Raw genomic sequence first — 27,324 nt, forward strand, 5'->3', positions numbered from 1 at the left:
TGTGTTCAATATGAGGGTCCCTGGCATCAAATGTGTTCAATATGGGGTCCCTGGCATCAAATGTGTTCAATAAGGGGTCCCTGGCATGAAAATGTTTGAGAAACACTTGATGCAACAGGCTGCACTCTGCACTGTGATGCTGTTAGAATCCACTAGATGGCATCAAGGCAACGCCATGAACCCGTGGTAAAAAATAAAAGAAAAATTACAACAAAAGGAGGAGGAGGGAACCATATGATGACAGCTTCCTGTTTCCTGCTTGAAGCGCGCGATATTTACATCACATCCTGCCTGGTGTGTAACTTGACTTCACAACAAACAAGCTGCTGCAGCATGGAGACACACACACAACTACACACTGTGACCATGGACAGGTAACGTCATGTTTATGTCATTCACTCAGTGTGAATGTTTGTAGCCTTTAGATGAAGACTGTCGTAGATGTGTTTTATCGAGTCTGTCTTGACTTTTACTACGAGAGTCTTAGCGACCACCCATTCCAGTTTGCCCTGGAATGTCACCAGTAAAGCCCGTATCTCTCCGAACATGTACACATGCAACATGTAAGGTGCTTTACCCGCTTGCCCCAAATGTTAACTAGGTGTCCGGCGTGTTTGTGTAATGTATTAGTCCATATTATTCAGATAAAGAAGTGTTTTAATCCCGTCTGTGGCCGAACGCCATTTCCCCCACACTTTTACTTCCTGTTTACATTGAGTGTAATTCCGGCTTTCACCTGATGCGCCCCGTCACTACGGTCCATTGTGAACTTCCGATAGAATCGGCCACAGACGGCATTAAAACACTTCTTTATTGTGAAATATGGACTAAAACATTATACAAACACGCCGGACACCTAGTTAACATTTGGGGCAACCGGGTAAGCAGACTCGTAGATTATAAAAACGTCAAAATCTATAAAATACTAATATGATAGTCTCGATCTAAGGCTAGTGTTGTTGCTGTGTTATTATTTGCGTTGTGTGCGTTCGTCTGTTAACGTTGCCTGTCTGTACAGACGGCGTGTTGACGTTGTTTCATGTGTGTGTTGTGATACACACGCACACGCACACGCACACGCACACACACACCCAGTGTGCACAAGCAGTGATGTAAAGTAACTAAGTACATTTACTCAAGTACTGTACTTCAGCACAAATCTGAGGTATTTTTTACTTTACTGGAGTAGGCTATTTCCAATTTTCAATCCTTTTACTTCTACTCCATTACATCTCAGAGGCAAATATGGTACTTTTACTCCACTACAATTATTTGAAAACTTTAGTCACTTTGCAGTTATAAATGATTATATTAACCACGTTAGCCCTATTTTATACCTATAGGCTATTTGAAAATAGCAGATCTACAAGCTCACAACGCATCACATCGCGACGCATTGTAAGCTTGTAGATCGGCTATTTTCAAACATTTTAGTACTTGCACTCTTGGTGTGTGTGTGGCTGTCTCCATTACATATTTAAGTTGACGATCAATTGTCACTCATATAATTGCGATTAAGAATTTCATTGTGTGTTTGGCCATTGAAATATGAATACAAAAAAGCCTTTTTAGGTTTACTAATAAAAAAATGCACAGGGCAGATATGACATAACTTAGATATACAGAGACATTATTGACATATTTATATGCTTTATGTACAGTAAAAATAAATAGATTATCTACAAGTTTAAAGACATGATGCCAATTCTACAAATGTCTTCTAAATCCCATCAGTTTTCTGAAACACGTATGTTGCTATATCAGTGGTTGTCAAACGTTTTCATGTCAAGGACCCCCAAAACGATAGGAATTTGGCCACCGACCACCATCTCAAAATATTTTGTTCCAGGGACCCCCCCCAGAAGCAAAGATTTGAGTTAAGAATGTTCGCTTTAAAACAATATATATTCAAAGATTTGCACACATTTTGAAGATTTTTCAAAAATAGCAGATCTACAAGCTCATAGCGCGGCACTCGGTGCCGCGCTATGAGCTTGTATATCTGCTATTTTTGAATAGCCAAAGTGTAAAATAATGTTTTTTAGCTCAAATCAAAAAATGACACAGATGCGTCCCAGGTCTTAATGGGTTAAAAGGCGTTGCAAGCTTGTAGATCAGCTATTTCTGCCTTTTTTTAATATTTGGAAAATGTGTGAACATTTTCCAACATGGAAACGATTATGCAAAGAAATAATTACGACTATCTCAAATAATTGCGAGTTTAGACAAAAAAAAACGATTGTAAAACGATTGTAGGTCTGCAATAGCAGACCTACAAGCTCACAACGCCTCACAACTTATATTATTTGGCAATTTGGCCAATGTTGACCAGTATTTATAGTGTAGTTTGTTGATTACGTTTTATGCAGTAATACATTTTTTTTAAAGGTCTTTAAAAGTCCTTAAATTGTCTTTAATTTTACTGTCATCTGGGAACCAACCCCCCAAAATCATGCGTGGATCCCCCTTCAGGTCCCGTCCCACAGGTTGAGAACCACTAGGCTATAAGGGCATGCAGATATAAGTTTGTGTGTGTGTGTGTGTGTTCTGAGTTGAGACTGGAGAGCACTTGATGCAGAACACCTCCATAACACCTGACCTCCAGGCCCCCTCATCTTCTCCTCATCCCACCAGCAGAGTGCTGCTCAGGGATGGCCTTTGGCAATGTTCTGCCCCTCTCCTCTCCTCTCCTCTCCTCTCCTCTCTTCTCCAGCACCACCTCTGCCATCCTTTATGACGGTGGTTTTCAACCTTTTTCATGCCAAGGACCCATAAAATTGATATACATTTGGCCGCGGACCCCCATTTGAAAATGCCAGTGCCAGGGGACCCCCAGAAGCAAAGATATCAGTTAATATTTGCTTTAAAAAATATAAATATTCAAAGATATGCACACTTTTTCAAGGTTTTTCAAAAATAGCAGATCTACAAGCTCATAGCGCGGCACTCGGTGCCGCGCTATGAGCTTGTATATCTGCTATTTTTGAATAGCTAAAGCTAAGTGGTTAGAAAATATTGTGACGCTATGTTAACTAATTTTGCTGGGGACCCCCTGGTACTCCCTCAAGGACCACTGGTTGAAAACCACTGCTTTATGAGACTTACACACGCACACACATACATCAGAGGTCGGTAGTGTAGCTAAAAACTACTCAAGTAAAAGTATTGTTACTTTAACCCTTTTAAGACCTGAGGCCAATTCTGCCGAAGGTCTTATAAATCATTAGTTATTTGTCAAACAATTTCAAGATTTTTCAAAAATAGCCACAACACTAAAGTCTAAAATGAGACCGACGCTTTCCCGGTTTTAATGGGTTATACTAATGACTTAAGAAGAAGTAATGGTAGTCATCCAAATAACTTAAATAAGAAAGTATTTAGTGAAAAGATGATTCTTCAAGTATTGAGTTATAGTACTTCAATACCATCTGATTTATTGTTTAATTGATCAGAATGTAATTAAAATGTGTGACACAATGATTGAGTGCTTGTCGAATAGAGATAAACACAATTAAACAGTCTCTTGGAGAGAATGAAACGCATAGAATGTGCATTCAATACAAAAAACAAATATCGTAATCATTGTAGCCAAATAATTAGATTTTTTTTTACTCCTTTAACCCATTAAGACCTGGAACTGTCTCATTTTTAGATTTGAGCTAAAAAGCATTATTTTACACTTTGGGCTATTCAAAAATAGCAGATATACAAGCTCATAGCGCGGCACCGAGTGCCGCGCTACGAGCTTGTAGATCTGCTATTTTTGAAAAATCGTGAAAATGTGTGCAAATCTTTGAATATATATATATTTTTTTTTTAAAGCGAACATTTTTTAACTCAAATCTTTGCTTCTGGGGGGTCCCTCACTGGAACACCATATTTTGATGGGGGTCCGTGGCCAAATACATATCATTTTGGGGGTCCTTGACATGAAAAAGATTGCGCACCACTGATATAGAAACAAACGTTTTTCAGAATACTGTTGAGATTTAGGAGACATGTAGAATTGGCTTCAGGTCTCAATGGTCTCAACATTTAGCCCAAATGCATCTTTGTTTTTTCATATACAGTATTATACTTGAGTTAAATTGAAAGTATGTTGCATACAAGTACAATATATTTTAAAAAAAGTAACTTGTTTGGGTAACTGTAACTAACCTCTGCACATAGAGTCCACGGCGCGCCCACACATGCACTCATATGTCATGATAAGTGCACCTCCCTCCTCTCTGTCTCACACGCTGTCAGAGGTCAAGTGTGGGGGGTGTAAAGTGTAGAACAAGGGTCGTTGTTCAGGCCAAGGACCCCTTAGCTGAGAGAGGGATGAAGCAGGGACCCCCCCCCTCCCCCAGACCCCCTACATGTTGTATAAAACTATGTTTCCGATTAAACATTCTCATATATTTCATAGATGGCTTCATACAGACTTGTTTGACAGCACTATCATCAGAGTTGTGTAAATTCATGCTTTGTTGTTGGTTTGTCTACACATTATTCTTATTATTTTCTATTACGGTAATATATTGGATTCATGTTAATCAGTCTTGTCAGTCATTTAACCACTTAAACCATGAGCTCTGTACTTGGTGTGCTTTTTTTTTCTCCTCTTCTTCCCTACACCACATCTCTGCTGCAAATAGCCGATCTACAAGCTCACTACGCCAGTGGTTCTCAAAATTTTTCATGTCAAGGACCCCCAAATTGACACTTATTAGCCTACGGACCCCCATTTGAAAAGATATGCCATGCCCCCCCCCCCCCCCAGAAGAGATGATTTTTTACAGCTCTAGCAGTCAATTCTCAACCATTTTAATTGAAGGACCCCCAGTTTGGCATGCATAAGGCTACGGACCCCTATTTTATGGCATTTCTATCTCTGAGACTCCAATTCATATTGTAAAATCAATGTTCGTTTAACTCTGAGAGTGTACAAATGGAACCAAATGGACCCTAACGGGTCCATTTGGTTCCATTTGTACACTCTCAGAGTTACAGACCCATAAGGGTCCAGTTGGTTCCTAACTATCCATCATTTAGCTGGGGACCCCCTGGAACTCCCTCAAGTACCCCTGGAGGTCCCCGGACCCCACTTTGAGAACCAAATGCACTACGCGGCACGTTCTGAGCTTGTAGATAGGCTGCTTTCAGCGAATGTTTCCCCCAGAATATGGATGCTATCCACAAGTTTCCTAGGGCGTTGTGGGCATCCACTTCCTGTCGATTTTGATATTGGAATCAGGGATCAAGTCGACAGGAAGTCATGCCCACCACAACGCCCTCGGAAACGTGTGGATAGTGTTATTATAATAATTATCACACAAAGATTTGGTGGCCCCCCTTGTAGTAACTCTAAAGACCCCCTGGGTCTACAGGGTGGGACTTCCCGTTGTGCGTGTCTTTTTTGACCGATCGTAAGGCATCAGTTTGCCTCTTCAAGCCACTGGAAATGTAGTCTGGAAATGAGTATGTTGCTGCTATAGTGTGAACCCAGCATAAAATGAAACCTCTACAGCAAAGACATTTCATGTTTCCCCGTGACCCAGACTAGTGAAAATAGTCGATCTACAAGCTCACAACACATTTTCTTTTTTTTCATGGAATTCTTTGGAAAAAACGTTTGAATTTGTTTTTAACTTGTGAAAGAATTTGACGTTTTGGGGATCTTTTTTGCATGGACCATAAAAATTGGTCCGTTACTCACCTATGGGTCCCGACCCACTGTTTGGGAAACGGTGATCTACAGTATCTCTTATGTCCTCTTTGATTGTGTCTCTAACCAGTGTCACCAGGAAGAGGGACGACTACCTGGAATGGCCCGAGTATTTCATGGCCGTGGCCTTCCTGTCCGCCCAGAGAAGCAAGGACCCAAGCTCCCAGGTACACACACACACACACACACACACACACACACACACACACACATTGTAATCCGCCCTCCCTGTTTGTGTAAAGAATGTAGCGCACAGAATGACACACGAAGTGCCACACTACAAGCTTGTAGATCTGCTGTTTTTGAAACATCGTGAGAACTTCTTTGAATATATATTTTTTTTAAGCGAACATTTGTAGATTATGTTGTTCCAGAGACCCCCCCCCCCCCCCAGAAGCAAAGATTTGAGTAACAAATGTTCACTTTAAAAATATATATATTCAAATATTTGCACAAGTTTTTCACGATTTTTCAAAAAGATCATGAGCTTGTAGATCTGATTTTTTTTAATAGCCAAAGAAATCTAAAATGACAGTGATGCGTTCCCGGCTTGAATGGGTTAATCACAGCAGGTGGTTGAGGAGTTAAAGGGTTACCCCACCGCGCCAAATGGAGGCGGGGTACGGTGCAACGCAGGAGCGGGAAGTTGAAGACACAGATGCTCCAGTGTCTGTCTTCTCTGCCATAATGTTAATCAGGTTATTATATAGCTTCTTACTAATGCGATACATTAGTAAAAACACAAACATGTAGAATATGGAGATACAAGGTTTCTGCCTGCCATGGTTCCAAGACCAGGGTTTCTCAAAACCCCAGCCCGGCCCTGGCCCGTGGTGTTCAGGGCTCTCTCTCAGTGGTTCTCAAACTTTTTCATGTCAAGGACCCCCAAAATTATGTCTTTGGCCGCGGACCCTCATCTCAAATATTTAGTTCCAGGGACCCCCCCAGAAGCAAAGATTTGAGTTACAAATGTTCGCTTAAAAATATATATATTCAAAGGTTTGAACATTTGTGCAAACCTTTGAATATATATATTTTTAAGCGAACATTTGTAACTCAAATCTTTGCTTCTGGGGGGTCCCTGGAACTAAATATTTGAGATGAGGGTCAAAAATAGCAGATCTACAAGCTCATAGCGTGGCACCGAGTGCCGCGCTATGAGCTTGTAGATCTGCTATTTTTGAATAGCCAAAGTGTAAAAGGTTCAAATTATTGTGACGCTATATTACCACATTTTGCTGGAGACCCCCTGGAACCCCCCCCCCCCCAAGGACCCCTGGGGGTCCCGGAACCCACTTTGAGGACCAATGGCCTAGGGTGCCATGACGCAGGTCCTGGGTTGCCGTAGCATATTTGATAATATTTGGAATTTACCATGTCAATAGTGTATAGTTATTGTAAAGTGCTACCAAATATTGCAAGCGAAAGTATGCTTTAAACTTAATGCGTTCATTTGAATGTAGTAGTCACCATCTTTTATCTAATAATAATACAAATAAGAAAATAATAATAGATAATTATAATAATAAATAAGAAAATAACAGAAGGAAGAAAAATAATCATTATAATGAGACAAATAATTAGCAGGGCCTGTCATTATACTGTAATGTAAAATGTCAAAGTAGAAATCATATGCCATGAATATAATGTGCTAGAGTTGCAAGCAAAAAATGTAAATTAGGGCTGAAAAAAATCTCAAAAGGTTTGAGAACCACTGCGTTAAACCTGACCTATTAGGAAGGCGCCTTTAGATAAATGGTTAGGAAAATAAAATCGACTTGACTTTCAGCAGGAGAAACACTGCCTCTGGTCCGTCTATGATGGTAGAACTGCGATTCCCAGAATTCAGCTTGAAACAAAACTACAAAAGTGCCCTCTCAAAAAAGAGTGGTGCAGGACCCTAGCGCCCAAATGACATTTTGGAAAGAATAACAACAGCGTCACATTTCCGGCACATTTTCCTTGCCCGTGTCATTTTGGCGTGAGTGTCGGGACACTCGAAACTAAAGATTGTGCTTTAGAGAAGTTCAGAAGTTGAATCTGTAGAAGACTCAGATTCAAGTATCCTCAAACCCTCATCAGCAGAACAAAAACAGAACTGCTCAATATACAAACGTAGTAAACAAATAACAAAAGCAACACATTTGACATATCTTAATGAATCAAAATATACAATTAATTGTATAAAATAATCCACGTGCAGCACCTGCTGGAAACAACATTAAGTATAACACTATAGAAAAGGCACCAGCCAGAACATTCAGTGAAAATTAATAACACGTTTGCCATGTACATAAAACATACCTGTAGAAGACGAATGTTACACAATTAGCCTTGGAATTACCACTGCATATCTCAAACTCAGTGCAAAATTAAAAAGTACATGCTTTCATTTCAAAGTCACATTCCAAAGAAAAGCAATTTATAATTCAATCCTCACTATAGTTCCAATGTGGTCAAACAAAATATATGTACAAAATGATGATTCGCAATCAAATTGACACCAACGTCATGAACCAACATAATAAAATCATTCTGCATTGTGTTTCACGTTACTACTGAAATGAGCTATTCTTAATAGCAAAACCATAAAATAAAAGCACAGTGTTTTCAGAGCGCAACTTACCCTCAGAAGACCAAGAACCGAACTGCTGAGGCAGCTACGGCAACACAACTAGGACATACATTGTGGTATGCAGTGGACCAAAATTATACAGACTAGTGTTAAAACGCTGGCACTGCTCAATACAGGAACAATTAAATCAAATTAAACTAAATACTTAAAATTCTGAATTTTCATTTCTTTTTCTTTTCTTCATCTGACACTCCTGAGGTTTTCTTGTCCTTTTTCTCGAAGCGGTTAGTCCTTTGCTCAGGAGGAACGCTTCCTGATTGGGTTCACGACCCAAGAAGTTCTTCAGCATCTCTTTGGCATCCTTGGAACCACCAGGCTTCAGGATGCAGTTTCTGTAGTCCAAACCCACCTTGGGGTTCATGATTCCTTCCTCTTTGAAGCGGCTGTAGAACATGTCCATGGCCAACACCTCGCTCCACAGGTAGCGATAGTGCTTGGCTTGGTTGCCATCTGCCGGGTCGCCAAAGGTAGCCGATATGTTGTTCTCTTGGGAAGCAGGGACCCCAAGAACCTCCTTTCTGAGCCTGGCGTATTCCTTACCCGGGTCCAGTCCCTTCTGGGTGTGAAGAGCCTGGTCCAATTTGGCCTGGACTATCTCCTTCAGGTAGTCCATGCCGATGTTGGCGAGGCGCGACTTGACGAGTTTGTCCAACAGGTCGTCAGGAATTGGAGCTCCCGTCTTGTAGTGTTTAGACATTCTCTGTAGTGGCTCCTTCTCCCAAACCCAGTTCTCCAACATCTGGGACGGAGCCTCCATGAAGTCCCTCTCCACCTGGGATGCGCTGAACACAGCGTAGTCGACCTGAGCACAGAGGTAGTGCATGACGTGACCAAACTCATGGAAGTACGTCTCCACCTCGTCGTGATGCAGGAGGGAGGGGGTGATCTTGGGTTTGCTGAAGTTGGTCACTATGGCAGCGACGGACATCTGTCGGCTCCCATCGGACAGCAGACAGCTGGGCTGCAGGGGGAAGCACGCTGCTTCTCTGTACTTTCCCTTTCTGGTGAACAGGTCGAGGTAGAACTGTCCGACCGTCTGTCGAGAGGAGTGGTCGGTGACACAGTACAGGGTGACGTCGGGATGCCACACGGGGGCGCCGTGCACCAGGCTGAACGACAGACCCAGCAGGTCCTGGTAGATGCCCAGCAGACCCTGGGTCACGACCTCCAAGGGAAAATACTCCTTCAACTGGTCGTGATCCACTCCATACTGGTTCTTAATCACCTGGGCCATGTAGTACGGCAGGTCCCATTCGTACAGCTTTCCGTTGAACGGCAGACCTCTCTTCTGACACCTCTCCTTTTTCAGTTTGAGGAGGATTTCTCTCTCCTCGTCCCCCAGCGGCTTCAGCTTATGGGCCAGCTCCTCCAGAAAGATGGAGACCTTCTCTGCAGACTTTGCCATGTTCATCCCCAGGACAAAGTCGGCGTAGCTTTTGAAACCCAGCAAAGCGCTCCTCCGAGCATGTAGCTTCACCAGCTTCTTCAAGGTGGCCGAGTTCTGCTTCTTACAGCCGATGCATAGATTTATTAACTGTTTGTTAATGTCCTTTATTTCGTCTTGTTTGTTCTCGGGGAGATGCAGTCCGTTGCTTCTGCCCAGTTTAACCTGTCTCTCCATGTATCTCATATCCTCCGTCGTAAGACTGTCTTTATCCACCTTCGTGCTCAGAGCTTCAACCCTCTGGTAGACATCTTTCCTCATGCTCATGTCCACGTTGAACTCGGACAGCTTCTTATATGCGTGTGTGCTGGCCGTCTTCACCTTCTTACTGGGAGACACGTGTGGGATGAAGTACAACATGTTCCACAGGACGGTGTACTCGACCTCCGCGTCGGCCAGGGCCTTCAGGGTGTTGCCGAAGGTGACGCTGTCCAGGTCCAGGGAGCCCACGGCGTCGTATACCTCCTTTGTCTTGGCGATGAGCTCGTCGGACACCTGCCGGATCTGCTTAGGGCTCAGATCCCAGCGCAGGCGGGTCTCCGTGCACACCCTGTGAGTAGGACTGCTGGTGAAAACCGCCTCTCCAGTAGCTCCCATCTGAAAGAGTGAAATTCAATCACAGCGTTGTTTTGGGCTCCATGAAAATCTGTTTTCTCAGGTGGGTTTGTTTGTGAAGCAGAGGACCGCAGGTACATGTATTCAGCCTAAGGACTGGTGCTATGCCTGTGATGTCAGGGACATGATCTTGAGGGTCATGTTAGGGTTCAAGTGAGAGCCCTAACCTGAGGTTTTCCTGTTCCTTTTATATGATGTTGCTGTTGTAATGTTGTCATGACGTAGACGTCTATATACGGTGCTGCAGATGGTAACCGGAAAACCGGTCTCTGTGTGAGGTGTCAGTCCCGTGCCTGTTGGTTGGTAAACCCCTGAATTATTAAGCACCCTGTCAAGGACCCCTGCCTTTTTCCAGCCAGGCATCTGCACGGACACCTCAGTAGGTCGTGGCAGTTCTTTTGAGGTTGTTTGAGCTGATGCCATGCATACGTACGCACACACACACACACATAAACTCACACAGTGTGTGTGTATGCAGTTTTCTACCAGGTGGCGTCTTGATAGAGTACAGTTCACCTGCAAAGATGCACAGAAACTAACTCTGAAACCTGTACTGTGCTGTTGACATTGACTGACACAAGACACACACATACACAGTAGTAAATAATTTGATGCAATCTCTCCTGTTAATAGTTATAAATTGCTATAAGGCATAGTATGTACCCTTTGTTTGGGTAATTTATTTATTTTTACCCATCATTTCCTTCTATACCAGCAGTTATCACCCACTGGAGTCGTGCGGTGGTGTTTACCTGCAGAAACACATTGTCCTCTGGCTTTCTGGCCTTCTGGCTGTATTTTGGTGTTTTCACCGTTTTCATTGCCAAAAAACGCCCCCGATTGTCTACCAAAACTAATATCTCAAGATGGATTCTGCTAACGGTGGAATCTGTCAAAAACAAATAATCTTTTTTTTTTTTTACCAAATTGGTTCCCAGATTGAACAAAGCAAATGGTGAAAATACCAAAATAAGAGAGGGCAGTGGCAGACGCCACCATACTGTCAGTGGCTGATGACTGCAGGTATAGAGGGAAAGAACCTGACAGCGACAATAGGTAATAACCTACACGTTGCTATTTACCAAATTCCTGGGATATTGTATTGCCACCGATACACAAATTGATAGTAGTTGATGATGGTGGATGGCCCTTGCTTGTGTCCCATCTCTCCCTCATGTATTCTGTAAAGTGAGAGAGAGATGAAGGCAGGGGGAGGTTTAACCCATTGAGACCTGAAGCCGATTCTACATGTCTCCTAAATCCCAACAGTTATCTGAAAAACGTATGTTTCTATATCAGTGGTGCTCAATATTTTTAATGTCAAGGACCCCCAAAATGATATGTATTTGGCCGCGGACCCCATCAAAATATTTTGTTCCAGGGACCACCCAGAAGCAACGATTTGAGTTAAAAATGTTTGCTTTAAAAATATGTATATTCAAAGATTTGCACACATTTTCACGATTTAAAAAAAATAGCAGATCTACAAGCTCGTAGCGTGGCACTCGGTGCCGCGCTATGAGCTTGTATATCTGCTATTTTTGAATAGCCCAAAGTGTAAAATAATGCTTTTTAGCTCAAATCTAAAAATGACACAGTTCCAGGTCTTAATGGGTTAAAGGGATTATAAAGCTGACTTCATCCTAAATAGTAAGGATGAAATGAGCTCCTTCAGCCTTTTTCTTTTTGATTTACCTCCCTCCTCCTCACCTCTCTGTTCCTCTATCTTCTCTCTCCCCGTCTCTCTCTCAGTCCCTCTCCCCCTCTCATCTCTCTTTCTTTGCCGTATCTATTATTCCTGCAGTATTCTCTAATCTCTCTCTTGCTTTGCTGTATCTTTCACTCACAGTATTCCCATCTCTGTGCTGCGGCCGTCTCTATCGATAGATGGTAGGAGGGTCTGAAAGGATGAGGTGAAAGGGAGGGTTGATGGATGGACAGAACGGACAGATGAGGGGGGTATGAGAGGAGAGGGAGAGCCGGAGACGGAGAGCCAGAGAGAGAGAGAGAGAGAGGAGGTGGAGGGGAGAGCCTGGCGGGGAGTCGAGGGTGTTTGAAGCGCTGAGAGCTTTCCTAGCACTCCTCTACCACTTGATCAAAGACCGTTAGCCTGGGGAAACGTGGCGGGGGGTACGGGGAGAGTGTTGTGTGTGTGTGTGTGTGTGTGTGTGTGTGTGTGTGTGTGTGTGTGTGTGTGTGTGTGTGTGTGTGTGTGTGTGTGTGTGTGTGTGTGTGTGTGTGTGTGTGTGTGTGTGTGTGTGTGTGTGTGTGTGTGTGTGTGTGTGTGTGTGTGTGTGTGTGTGTGTGTGTGTGTGTGTGTGTGAGAGAGAGAGAGATGGTGAAGGGCACAAAGGAAGGTGAATGTTCAGATCTTAGTTTGTAAGCAGAGTTTTGAACACAGTTGGCCAAAGGCCACAGGTAGTTACTTGACTTCTGAGAGCGAGACAATGGAACGCGCACACACACACACACACACACACACACCACACCACACCACACCACACTCACACTCACACTCACACTCACACTCACACACGCACTGCGCACCCACACTCACACTCACACACACACTTTCATTTCTAATATTTTGTTTGTGTGTGGGCCAGGGCAAAGAAAAGCTTGTTGATTAAAAAATAGCATTTTTTTCACGGGCTAGTGGCGGGTACTATAGGCTAAACAAAATCTTCAATAGTACAGTATATAGCAACTACTTTCATCAGCAGCCATTGGGACAGGCATTAGCCAGAAAACATAATGTGTAACACAAGTTAACACTCAAAATAACTCTACTAACATAGCAAGGTAACTATCAGAAAATATATAACCCTATATACTGCATTGACCTGGGGTCCCCCAGGGGTCTGTACTTGGTCCCCTCCTTATTTCCCTCTACACCAAAAGAAAAGTGGTTGACTGACAAAACAAGACGAAACTCGAACATAAATGCTGACTACCACCAATAATTGTGATTGATTGATTGATGATTGAATACTCAATTAACAGTTTGCAAAAAAGTACAGAGGTACAGTTATACACTAAAACAGTGGGCCTCAGCCAGTGGTCCGGGGAGTTCAATTATTGTTAAACATCTGCATTACTTGTAGAAGAATTCTTTATCCCACGATTTTGTAACCCATATTTTTTCACCCAGTGCCAATTGCCTATGTAATCCTGGGCGCTACTCTCCCTCTGGCAGCCTAGGGAGGGCCCAAGCTGAAGCTCATGCCTCCTTCAATGCATGAGGAGCAAGCAGGCCGCTTCTTGTAACCTGACAGGGGGGAGGTTCCCTGGTTTAGACGTAGCACGTGGAAGGAACACATTATTCCAACCAGTTCCTTTCCCCTCCATCAGGCGCCCTGGCTGACCAGGGGGAGGCAGTATAGTGACCAGGATTACTGCATGTTTTTGTGAGGGTACCTACCCTAGGAGACACGGGTAGAACATGCAAACTCCACACAGAAAGGCCCTTTCGAAGAATTGTTATTTTGATCAATGTTGGCCTGTTATCTCTCCTATTGGTACCAACATCAACACAGCATGGAATTGTGATAAAAAATATTCTTGGGTCTTGAGAGGCTAAATCCCATCAAACGGTGGTTACTTGCAGGGACGTGCACAGATAGACTTTAGGTGGTGCTAGAGCACCTGCCCTTTGCCCTCTTGACCAGAAGTGCCCTTTTTTTCTTTTCAGTTTACAGCAGGGGTCTTCAACAGGGGGTCCGGGACCCCTAGGGGGTCCTCATAGTTACTACAGGGGGTCCGCCAAATCTTTATGTGATATGATTTTTCTTTTTACCATAACCACTCGAACCCTAGCATCCCTTTTCTGAGGAGAACTTTAGCCAAAAATAGCAGATCTACAAGCCCACAACGCCTCGCTTGTGGGCTTGTAGATCGGCTATTTTTGGCAAAGAGGTATAGGTGTAGAGGGAAAAAAGAGCAGACCAAGTAAACAAAAAAAGTATAATTTACTTGAGCACCTGCCCCTCAAAATGTCTGTGCACGCCACTGCTTGTTTCCATCGTGGTGCTTATCAATCCGTTGTGACTGTGTGTTTTTCCAGGTGGGGGCGTGCATCGTGAACCAGGAGAATAAGATCGTGGGCATCGGCTACAACGGCATGCCCAACGGCTGTGACGACGACCTCATGCCCTGGTCCCGTTCTGCAGACAACCGCCTGGACACCAAGTACCCTTATGGTGAGAGGACACACACACACACACACACACACACACACACACACACACACACACACACACACACACACACACACACGTGTTGATTTTGACAGTAGATTTAGTTTTAATCATAGTCTTTTGAATAAAATTCCATTTAGTTTTAGTCATATTTGAGTCATCTGAAATGTTTTACTGTTTTAGTCGACTAAATATCCTAAGATTATAGTCGACTAAATCTGCAGTTGATTTAGTCGACTAAAATGTATTTTGGCGTTGCCTTGATGGTGTCGTAAAATGGCTGATTTTACACTTGGTTGCATGCTGAAAATAGCCGATCTCAGAGCGTAACACCCGAGCACAACCAAACATAAAATTACTTGTCTTTTAGTTCCACTGGATCTCTTCTCCACTAGTGTATAAATATTCCATTCTAGTTTCGTTTTTTATTTTGTTGCCAAAATTGTCAATATATTTAGTTTTAGTCATCATAGCTTAGTTTTTATTGTTTTCATCAGTGAAAAAAAGGTAGTCGACGGACATTTTTTGTCATAGTTTTAGTCGACAAAATCAACACTGAGAGCACACACACACACACACACACACACACACACACACACACACACACACACACACACACACACACACACACACACACACTAGACAGTTTGCAAGATCTCACAAGATCTTGTAGATGTGCTGTTTTTGTCGACTGTTTGTCTCCAGAATATGAACGCTAGGGTTCGTGTAAGTGATGTTAAAACAACGTTTTTTTGTTAAAAGGTTAAAGCTCTGTATTGTGCTAGTAATCATTGCTAGAGTGTTAGTTCAGTAACGGGAGTCTCCCTGTTTCTCCAGCTCTTTAATAAATGCATAATAATAGGATACATATTCGGGTAAGGGTACCCATTTATCAGCTTATTTTCTTTTAGTGTTCCAGTTCCAATTTTGTCTGCTCATTTCTTTGTGTCATCACTTCCAATTTCACGTGTTTAATCTGTATCCTGTATTATTACGATTATGCAAAAATATTATATCATATATAACATAAATATCATATGTTTAGCACTGTTATGTTTCTCTCCCAATCCCCAAATGTGAGACAGTTCACATTTTGACCTGTAGGGGGAGCTATTGGCTAAATAATGGCCACATAAAGACATCTTATTTGTACTCCCTCCCTCTCTGGCTTTCATAGTAATGGCTTAATTAGGATGGGCTGCCATCACCATATGGCATTATATACCAGAGCAGTCACTGCACTTTAACATTATCATTTATAAAATTGTATTCAATTCCTAAAAATGGCATTTATAAAACCCCAGTATTTTGGTATCCTCACAGGTGTGTGTGTGTGTGTGTGTGTGTGTGTGTGTGTGTGTGTGTGTGTGTGTGTGTGTGTGTGTGTGTGTGTGTGTGTGTGTGTGTGTGTGTGTGTGTGTGTGTGTGTGTGTGTGTGTGTGTGTGTGTGTGTGTGTGTGTGTGTGTGTGTGTGTGTGTGTGTGTGTGAGAGAGAGAGAGACTGGAGTGTGTTGTTGTTTGTCATCAATTTAAACGATCATTGGGCATAACGTGAAGCAGCTGGTGAGCAGCTGTTTGCTGGCTGTGTGTGTTATTGATCACAATGTTTCACCCAATTTTTTTATATAGAAATGGACTGGACTCAATACACACACAGGGCTCAATTGTATTAGGGCTGCAACATATCGCAAAACTGTGTGTGTACATAAATGTTGTGTTATGCGCCATGTTGTGCACTCGGGTGGCGTAGTGGTAAAGTCCCTGCCCACCACCACAGAGGTTGTGGGTTCGAATCCACTGTGTCCGGCTTTGTCGGGCATTTATGCGAACACAATTGGCCCGTGAGGGGCGGCACCTGTCAGCAGGGAGTGTTGGGCGGGAGGAGTAGGACGAAGACCCTACGTCATACATGGGCAACTGGCGGCCCCGGGGGCCACATGCGGCCCACACCTTCACTTAATGCGGCCCTTAGGTTAATATGGGAATACTGATATATATTGACTTCAGCTGTTACAACTCCAAACATACAAACATGACCTGCTTTAATTACTTCAGTCTATAGTAGTAGCTTAATGACTAGTATTAACATTATATTGTCTTTTTTATGTCCAATGTATTTGTATTGAAGTTAGTATAACTAAATGCATTTGAAATTAAATAAAAATGTTACTTTTCAGGATTCCAATTCAAAAATAGCAAAAAGAAAAACAGGATTCCAATTCAAAAATAGCTGAGTTTTCTACTGAGCAGATCTTTTTGAGTTTTGAGCTTGTAGGTCGCCTATTTTTGCTACTTTTGTGTGACAAAGAATGGCGAAGTATACGGCATTAATTTGTGAAAAAAAGTTGAAATTCGGAGATAAGAGGTGTCTGCCAGACAGTGTAATGTGGCCCTCTGGAGTGAGTGTGGAAATATAGTGGCCCTCTCCATCATCAAAGTTGCATCACCCCTGCCCTAGGTCCTCCCGGTGGGGGCTCCTCACTGGCAGGTGAGTCAATAGGATACAACAGCAGTGACAACACAGAAATGTGTGTGGGGAGGAATTAATTGGCATAACGACTACATTTGGGAGACCAAGGGGGTAACACATTATTGGCTACTCTAAATGTATAAAATATACCATTTTTTTTTTAGAGGTATGTTAGGATTAGACATTTAGAGGTTAGGTTTTGTTAGAGTTTAGAATTGCGTTTGAGCTTTTAGATCTGCTATTCTTCGGCTCTAGGGTTAGTTATTTTGTATTTATTTTGTTTGTATAGGAATGGGGTTGTGTCTGATAAAATTAATATCAAATATCTAAATTCTGAACCAAGCTACTTGTAGTTAGAACGGTTTATGTTAAACAGTGATGACCGAGAAGAAAAAACTACAAGGGAGAAAAAGCAGTTTTAGTGTGCGCTTTAGAATGGAGGCCGACGGGAAACGAAAAACCGGATCGCAAATCGTTCCGTTCCGGTGGTGTTACACTGAAAATGGTCCGTGTCGAAAATTGGAAGAAAAAAAAAAATAGAAAAAAAGGAAAAAGCACCCGGACCGTAGCACTACGGTCTCGGCGCCTAACAGTTGGATTTAATGGACCGTAGGACTACGTTCTTCGCGTTTAATGTGTTAAAATGTCCAAAAATCGCTGGCAAGTATCTAGCATAAAAAATCATATAGTTTGACATCCATACAGGTTGATGCCTTAATTTGCGGTGAAAAATCGACCAAATTTTGAATCAAAACTGTCGATTTATATTTGCTTTTTGATTTACTCATGACACAGTTTAAAAAATATATACTTTCAGGCAAATTAAGCGCACAAATAAGGTCGCACGTGTAAAGTCCTTAAAGGTTATTTAAATGCAAAATAAAATAAATGCAAACGTTTTTCAAGGCTTGTTTGCACTGACTGTTTTTGTTAAATAGATACTAGAAATTGTTCACAATCAGCTGCAGTAGAATTTGTTCATAAAGTGACAAAACTTGCTCGAAAGTGAAATATCCCTTTAATCGTCCCCAGACTCTTTTAATTAAGCTTCTCGATTTATTCCATTAATCGTAAAATGTGATCGATAGAATAATCAACTAGGAAAATAAATAATCACTTGTTGCAGCCGTAAAAAAAAAAACACATATTACTCCTTGTTTAATTTATATCATAAGCGCCATCACTCATTATTATGATTGTCAGCAACCTTCCCAGGGTGGTGGCATTTAGTGTAGCTTTTCTAATCGTCCCCTAGACGCCAGACTTCTTTTTATTGTGACATTCTCAGATGAGAGATGAAACGGCACAGAGTTCAAGCCTATAATCTTTATTTCTTTATTTTTTTCCCCCCCAGTCCCACGCAGAGGGGCTTTGTGGTGACATTTAACCCATTAAGACCGGGAACGCATCTGTGTCATTTTTAGATTTTAGCTATAACCATTTTTTTAAATACTTTTGGCTATTCAAAAATAGCAGATATACAAGCTCATAGCGCGGCACCGAGTGCCACGCTATGAGCTTGTAGATCTGCTATTTTTTTTTTTTTTAATCTTGAACATTTCTGCACATTTTTGAATACATAAATATTATTTTAAAATTTTTTTTTTAACTCAAATCTTTGCTTCTGGGAAGGTCCCTGGAACAAAACCTTTTCATGTCAAGGATCCCCAAAATTATGCAGATCTACAAGCTTGTAGCGTGACACTCTGTAACGCGCTACAAGCTTTTATATCTGCTATTTATAAAAAAATAGAAAATAAAAAAAATCTAGAAAAATAGCCAAAGTATAAAATAATGGCTAAAATCTAAAATGACACAGTATGCGTGCCCAGATTGAATGGGTTAACTGTCAGAACAACCTCTTAAAACACTCAGTGATTATTCCCTGCATGTGCCCAGGAAACAAAGACAATGTCGTCGACTGGTGGAAACCTGGTATGTCCAAAAAACATTCCTTTTTTAATTATTATTATAAAACAAAAAACAAATTGTAAATAGCCCCCACGAGCTCACAGCGCGTCGTGTGAGCTTGTAGATCTTCTATTTTCACGTGTATTGTATGATGACAATAGAGCATTCATTTATGAAAAAAAACATAACAAGTTGAAATATGGAGATACGCGGTTTCTGCCCGGCAACAAAAGGCTGGCTGCTGTTGGAATTGTCACTCGTCGTGACACACACAGCTGGAGCTCCATCTGTCTTATCTTGTTGTGTCAACAATGACACGCAACACGTCATTGTTAAGATAACATAGACGTTTTATTTATCCCTCTGGGGAAATCTGATAATATAATTAATTCAACCGCAGTAGCAAGTGATATACTGTATGTACCAACAGAAAGACCAAATTATCAATTAACTATTGATTATTTTCCTAGTGATTCTTCTATCAATTTACTTTTTCGACTAATCGAAATGGCGAGAAGCAGGATCTTTTTTAAATACTGTATGTGTTTAGTCATGGCCTATAAAGACATCCTGGTGCCAATATAGAGTTATAGTCAAAGGGCCACCTATCGCTGCCTTGAAGTTATTGTCCCTATACTACTTACAAACTACTCCTACTGTACATTTGGTCACTAACCTTTTACAGTGGTCACTAACCTTGGTGTCAAATTGGACAATGATTTTAAGTTTGACAAACAGATTAACTCTGTTGTTAAATCCAGCTTTTATCAGCTGAGGCTCTTAGCCAAAGTCAAGTCTGCTGTAACCCTCTCTGACTTTGAACGTCTTATCCATGCTTTTATCTCAACCCGACTCGACTACTGTAATGCACTTTATGTTGGCATTAGCCAAGCCTGCTTGTCACGACTACAGTTAGTCCAAAACGCGGCTGCTCGCCTCATAACAGGGGCACGGAAATATGATCACATCTCCCCTATTCTTGCCTCCCTACACTGGCTCCCTGTTCGTTACAGGATTCAGTTTAAGACTTTAATGTTTGTCTTTAAGTCTTTAAATGGGCTGGCACCATTATACATATCCGAACTTCTACCTCCCAATAATGGTACAAGGGTCTTGAGGTCTACTGACCAGTCACTCCTTAAGGTCCCAGCAACAAAGTTGACACGGGGAGATAGATAATTTTCCTCCATAGCGCCTACACTGTGGAACGAGCTGCCACCCCATGTTAGAGTGTCTCAAACCTTGCCTGTGTTTAAATCACGTTTGAAAACTCACTTGTTCTCCTTGGCATTTGAAAATTCAGATTGAGAAGCTGCTGCGTCCCCCAGGCATTGTGTCAATCGTTGTCTTGTTCATTGTGTGTGTTTCTCTTGTTTATTTTACTGAGTGTACAGCACTTTGGTTCAACACTGTTGTTTTTAAATGTGCTCTATAAATAAAGTGGATTGGATTGGATTTGTACTCATGTTGCTTTGGTGGCCCGTGGCTACCGCACGTCCCCACATGGAAGTGTGAAGGCCTGGTCCTCACTGCTTGCTGCTATAATAATAATGAACAATAATAATTATTGTTGTATTTATACTTTTTTTTTTTTTACAAGAGAATATCACAAATCTTGATGACAGATCTCAACTGAACACAGCGCGATGCGTAGTCAGCTTTGTGTATTTCTGCCATGAATACAGGTGTGTGTGCCTTGAGATTCTGACTTGCCCATTGGTGCGCTTTGGGCACAAAAGTGTGTGTGTGTGTGTGTGTGTGTATGTGTGTGGTATTGCGTGTGTGGTATCCATGCAGCTGTATATGCCTCTCCTGGCCTGCAGGGATATGCTAATCTACTGCTGACAGGGACTATTCATAACCTCATAATTAGTGCTGCAAAGAACCATACCCCCCCCCCCCCACACACACACACACACACACACACACACACACACACACACACACACACACACACACACACACACACACACACACACACACACACACACACACACAGACACACCTTAGGGATGCACGATTTAGACATTTTGGCCCTTATCTGATAATAACCCATTAATTGCATGGTCTAATGACTCAATCAATAACCATACCAATATAGCAGCGCTAAGTTTCCAAGAGTGGGGGGGGGGGGGGGGGGGGGGGGGGGTGTGTGTGTATGTGTGTGTGTTTTTCTAGGTACAGATGCAGACTTTTAGAAAAACTGTGCTTTCTTATTTCCTGGTTTATTAGGCCTGCTGAGCGGTCTGTTTAAAAAATGTATATCGTCACTATCAGGCAAAAACTTCTTATATCTCTAACTTTTTGTGTGTTTTTATTTTTCCGTAAATGAATGCCCTACTTCAGTGGTTCTCAAAGTGGGGTCCGGGGACCCCCAGGGGTCCTTGAGGGGGTTCCAGGGGTCCCCAGCCAAGTTAATAATTATTAACCAAATTGACCCTTATGTGTCTGTAACTCTGAGAGTGTACAAATGGAACCAAATGGACCCGTTAAATTAAATTAACACTGATGATGATACTACAGTGTAGATTGGGACCCCCAAGAAATTAAAATGGTTGAGTCCCTGGCATTTCTTTTCAAATGGGGGTCCGTGTGTGGGCTAATGTGTGTCAATTTGGGGGTCCTCAACGCGAAACCCCAACTAGCTGGAGGAAATTCATAAATTACCTATCCTCCCCTAAGAGCACAAGGGTTTAAGTCAAGTAAGTCAACGCGGAAAAGTTTGAGAACCAATACCCTACTTGATCATACTACAGGGTCACGCAAAAATAATTGCGATTAACGATATTATCGTGATAATCAAAATATGCTTAAAATGCCACTTATGTTAACCACTTGAACCCCCAGCATCCCTATTCTGGGGGGAACGTGCACGAAAAAATAGCAGATCTACAAGCCGCGTTTCGAGCTTGCAGATCTGTTACTTTTGATGCTTTTGAAATTGAATCCTGAGAAGTAACAGTTTTGGACTTCCACCCGACAGAGATGAGCACATACTAGCTCAAACGACAGATCTGTCAAGATGAAAACATTTTTCCAACTTGTTGCTTTTATTTTTTTTCTACAAGTAGACTCTTTTGAAAGCTTCCCCAGAAAACACTGATTGAATCCTCAGCCTTCAATCATCACAATAGGCTTTTTTTTTTTCAGCTTCACAGTCAACATTATAAAACACCATTTTTAAAGGGTAGGGTGAGTGATTTTCCTTTATTAAAATGAGTGGTAAATGGCTCTATTGTCTGATAGTAATCATTGCTATAGAGTGTTTGTTCCGTAACAGGGGGTCTCTCTGTCTCTCCAGCTCTTCAGTAAACAGGAAAAAAAATAAAAAATTCAGACCCGGGCTACCAAATGATGACACAGAGAAATGAGCAGACAAAATTGGAACTGGAACACTATAAAAAATGAACCTGATAAATGGGTGCTCTCTCCTGGGGATGGGACAATAATCATGATAATCGTTTATCGTGATAAAAAGCGCTCACAATAATCGAATTGCAGAGATTTTAAGTTATCCTGAAATTGTCTCCATCATACACTAGGATGAATTAGCCTTTGTTGAGTTACGACTTCCAAAAAATAGCAGATCTACATAGGCTAACAGAGGTCTTCAACAGGGGGTCCGGGACCCGTAGGGGGTCCTCAGAGTTACTACAGGGGGTCCGCCAAATCTTTGTGTGATATATTATTTTTTTCCTTAACTTGAACCTATAGCATCCCTATTCTGAAGATTTTTTGCCAAAAATAGTGGCAAAAAATCACTCTCAGAGTGATTTGTCAATGTATATCGTACAAGTTTTTCAGGTGGATATGAACATAAACATGTTTTAGCTGTGCTTTTTAAAGGTGTGTATTTTTGTTGGCGTTTCTTTTTTATTACACAATATTTTTTTCGGACTTTTTTTAAATCTCACCACTGACAAATACCACATAATGCAAAAATAAATAAATAAAACTAACATTAAAACCTTAAAAAAAAATGCAATGAAAAAACTAGCATACCCACTAAAAAAAAACTAATTGACATCCTGGCATGCCAAAATAGGAATGCCAGTATGAAAGTGGTCGAGGGCTCAAATTAAACCAGTGATCACAGCATGTTTTAGTCTGGCTAAAAGCTGTGAAAGTAATGTTTTTGTGGGGGCGTTGCATTGACTCCTCTCTCTCTCTCTCTGTCTGTTTCTCTCTTTCTCTGTGTGTATTTCTCTCTGTGCGTGTCTCTCTCTCTGTCTCTCTCTCTCTGTGTCTCTCTCTCTAGTGTGTCATGCTGAGCTGAATGCCATCATGAATAAGAACAGTGCCGATGTGAAGGGCTGTTCCATGTACGTGGCCCTGTTCCCCTGCAACGAGTGTGCCAAGCTGGTCATTCAGGCTGGTAAGTGGCAACGCGTGTGGCACGCACGTTTGAATTACTATGCTTGTGTGAGAGCATCCACATTTTTTTTAACCCTAAAACCCGAGTTATACTAAAGTTGCACTCCGGTGTCATGCACCAGATCAAAATTGGATATTATCGTCAAAATATTGATCTATCTAGTTTTTTGGCCATAATTGAATAACTCAAATTATTATAATATCTGTGAACGTAGATTGTTTGTCTTTTATTTATTATTGATAGTATATAGATGATTGTGTTGATAGCAGTGCAGTCAAGAGTAAGACTCTATCGTTGGTTATCAAAGTACTTTTTCCCCTTGTTTTATTTTTTCTTCAAAATAGTCGCTTAAGTAGTAAATTCAATTCATTGTTTTTATTGCGATTTACAATGAAAGACTTTGGCTCAATTGCCTCTTCTATTTAGTTCTTCACATCGGTGGTGTTATTTTATTTTTATTACAATTTAGGCATTTAGCGGACGCTCTTATCCAGTGCGACTTAAAGTAAGGAAGGTAATCCAAGAACGAAGCATCAGTCTAAACAATTTACTATCTAAATAATACTCTTTACATTGAAACTAATAGGATACCAGGCAAACTGTTCAAGAAAAACAAGCCTAAGTAATAAGAGGCACGAGAGAAATTGACCACGGTATGTCTACATGGTCGTCTTTTTGTTGTTTATAATTAAACTATATTATTTTAGGGCTTGGTGATATTGGACATGGATTTAATTGCTGTGGCTGTTCTGGTTTGACAATAATTGGGGTTGAGCAAAATGTCAAAATGTTGTGTTTCATGGCTCTATAGCAAGCAAGCAACATTATTGTGTTTTTCACCATTCGCTCTAGATCAGTGGTTCTTAAACCTTTTGATAATATTAATATCTAAAAAATGCATAGCGCTAAGTACCCAAAGATGCTGTACATGGGGTGTGTGGGGGGGGAGGGGGAGAAGAAAACCACAAAAGAACAACTTTACTAGGAAATAAACACTGAGAAAAGGTTAACCCATTAACACATTGACCGCCAGAGGTTAATCTCATAATGTACTCACCAGTGCCAATGTGTTATTGTTGTTTTTAGTTTTTTTTCACGTCGCCATAGACCTTGTTAAAATCCTTAAAATTAAGCTGTGCACTGTTTGTAAACATCGCGGAGATCTGCCTGGTTCGATCAGTGAAAACCATGTGTCAAACGGGGCATCCATGTTGTAGTTAGAACGGTTTATGTTAAACAGTGATCACCGAGGAGAAAAAACTACAAGGAGAAAATGGAGTTTCAGTTTCGTCATTACAACGAGGGCCGACGGGATCGGCAAAACCGGATCCCGAATAATTCTGTTTCCGGTGGTGTTACAATGAAATGTGCCGTATCGAGAATTGAAAAAATCGAAAAAAAGGAAAAAGCACCACAGCTCGGGGATCGGCGGTGGTAGTGTTAAGACTGGGGAACCATCTGTCATTTTTAGATTTGAGCTAAAAAGCATTATTTTACACTTTGGCTATTCAAAAATAGCAGATATACAAGCTCATTGCGCGGCACCGAGTGCCGCACTATGAGCTTGTAGATCTGCTATTTTTGAGAAATCGTGAAAATTTGTGCAAATCTTTGAATATATATATTTTTAAAGCAAACATTTGTAACTCCAATCTTTGCTTCTGGGGGTCCCTGGAACCAAATATTTTGAGCTGCGGGTCCGCGGCCAAATACATATCGTTTTGGGGTCCTTGACATGAAAAAGATTGAGAACCACTGACATAGTAACATATGTTTAAAAACTGTGGAATGATTTTCATTTCAAGAACCTCCATAACTCTAAGAGGGTTCCATTTGGTTCAATGTGTACTCAATTCTAACCATCATGCAAAAATAATTATGATGTGGTCAAACTTTTTATGGAATAATTGTGACAGGACTAGTTCCTTGTTATGGGGGTCCTTGGAATAGAATAAAATAAAACAGTTTGAGAACCACTGGAGTAGACATTCCTGTCTGTGTCAACAGGGGGTGCTGTGGCTTTACTGTTGAGACTGAACACTTAAGCTGGAATTATTATTTTGTGTCTCTCTTTCTCTCCATCACTTCTACATTTTTACCTGGTTCTTTTTCTCATCATTTTGCCACCATTTTTCCAGATTCACTTTTATCAAACATTAACCCATTAAAACCGTGAACCATTATTTTATACTTTGCTATTTTAGAAAAATCATGAACATTTTTCGCAAATCTTTGAATATATGTATTTTTTTAAAGCGTATATTTTGAACTCAAATCTTTGCTTCTGTAGGGGTCCCTGGAACAACATATTTTCAGATGGGGGTCCGCGACCAAATGCATATAATTTTGGGTGGTCCTTGACATGAAAAAGTTTGAGCAACATACGTTTTTTCAAAAAACTGTTAGGATTTAGAAGACATTTGTAGAATCCCAAGCAAAGATTTGAGTTACAAATGTTCATTTAAAAAAAAATATATATATATGCATTTAAAGATTTGCACACATTTTCAAGATTTTTCAAAAAATAGCCCAAAGAAATCTAAAATGACGCAGATGCTTTCCTGGTCTGAATGGATTAAATAGGAGCATTGAAATGTAGTCGGCGTCCTTCTAGCTCAACCTCTTTAGATCTTGTAGCCCAGAGGTCTTCAACGTTTTCAGGCCAAGGACCCCTTGGCTGAGAGAGAGAGAAAGCAGGGACCCCCATTATATATTGTATAAAGTATTTTTTAATTTCATAGATTTCATAGGCAGCTTCATAGACTTGTTTCACAGCACTATCATGTTGGATTCATTTTAATGTGTATTTCCAGACATTTAACCATGCTCTAAAAACAATACTTAGTAAACCTGACCTTTCACTCTGTACTTTCTGTACTTTCACTCTTTTTTCCCCCCTATACCGAACCACTTTGCCGAAAATAGTAGATCTACAAGCACACAAACTATTTTTGGCTAAAGTTCTCCTCAGAATAAGGATGCTTGGTTGAAGTGGTTAATGTAAAAATCACAAAGATTTGGCGGACCCCCTGTAGTAACTCTGAGGACCCCCTAGGGGTCCCGGACCCCCTGTTGAAGACCTCTGTTGTAGCCGATGGATGGAGTTAGAGCAGAGGGGTCAGGGGTCATGAGGAGTGGGCAGCGTTCTTTACCAGAGGGCCGTCACTGACTTCAATAAAGTGAGACACTTTGGACCAGTGTTGATTTTGACAGCAAATTCCATTCATATTTGAGTCATCTGAAATGTTTTACCGTTAGTCTAGTTTTAGTCGACTAAAATATCATAAGATTATAGTCGACAAAATCTACAGTTGATTTAGTCGACTGAAATGTAGTTTGGTTGGTGCCTTGATGGCGTCGTAATGGCTGATCTTACACTTGGTTGCGCGCTGAATAGCCGGTTTCCTGTCATTCCGTACCCTTTGGACCATAACAAAAAGTCACATACAAGTGCATCCGCATTACAACTAAATTGTATTTTAACTACAGTGTAATATCACTAGTCTGTGTCGGCGGTGTGTAACCGCTCATGTGTGCTTTGAAAAAAATAAAAAATAAAAACATTCAGCCCTTTTTTTTCTCATGCATGCACACTGCATCACTGTTATATGTATTTACAGTTCAATACATTCTATCATGTTGTTCAAATGGCAGTGTGTATCCAAATGTAACCAGGTGGGGAGAAAAAGGTCTCTACAAAAAATGCAAATAAACTAAAACAGGCTTTTAGAATGAGACCAAACAGAGAGGAATTCCTTGCACGTTCTACTGAGAAATAATCCATCTGCCCGGTAACACATACTGTGTCATTTTAGATGTATTTTGCGGTAACCATTATTTTATACTTTGGGCTATTCAGAAATAGCTTGTAGATCTGCATTTAGTTTTTTGCTATACTCATCTTTGAATATATATGTTTTTTTTAAAGCAAACATTTTTTAACTCAAATACTTGCTTCTGGGGATTCA

At 41.2% G+C, this 27,324-nt stretch overlaps 2 protein-coding genes across 3 annotated transcripts in view; one reads left to right on the forward strand and one right to left on the reverse strand.

Annotated features, from left to right (window-relative positions):
- The first annotated feature begins 270 nt into the window (after window positions 1–270).
- Window positions 271–27,324, forward strand: part of dctd (dCMP deaminase) — a 37,766-nt gene continuing 10,712 nt past the window's right edge. For both annotated transcript variants that reach the window (XM_084081299.1, XM_084081300.1), the window contains exons 1-4: window positions 271–374; window positions 5,781–5,877; window positions 14,468–14,603; window positions 23,240–23,356. In XM_084081299.1, coding sequence (XP_083937425.1) covers window positions 334–374; window positions 5,781–5,877; window positions 14,468–14,603; window positions 23,240–23,356 — 391 coding nt within the window. In that variant the 5' untranslated portion in view covers window positions 271–333. The remainder of the gene's footprint in view (window positions 375–5,780; window positions 5,878–14,467; window positions 14,604–23,239; window positions 23,357–27,324) is intronic.
- On the reverse strand, window positions 8,491–10,386 carry LOC311065387 (thimet oligopeptidase-like; the record flags this gene model as incomplete). The annotated part of the gene is made up of 1 exon (XM_084085712.1): window positions 8,491–10,386. The coding sequence occupies one exon, from the start codon at window positions 10,384–10,386 to the stop codon at window positions 8,491–8,493; it is 1,896 nt and encodes a 631-aa protein (XP_083941838.1).

Source organism: Gymnoscopelus microlampas (genome assembly GCF_963454915.1).
Source record: "Gymnoscopelus microlampas genome assembly, chromosome: 2".
NCBI classification, from domain to species: domain Eukaryota; kingdom Metazoa; phylum Chordata; class Actinopteri; order Myctophiformes; family Myctophidae; genus Gymnoscopelus; species Gymnoscopelus microlampas.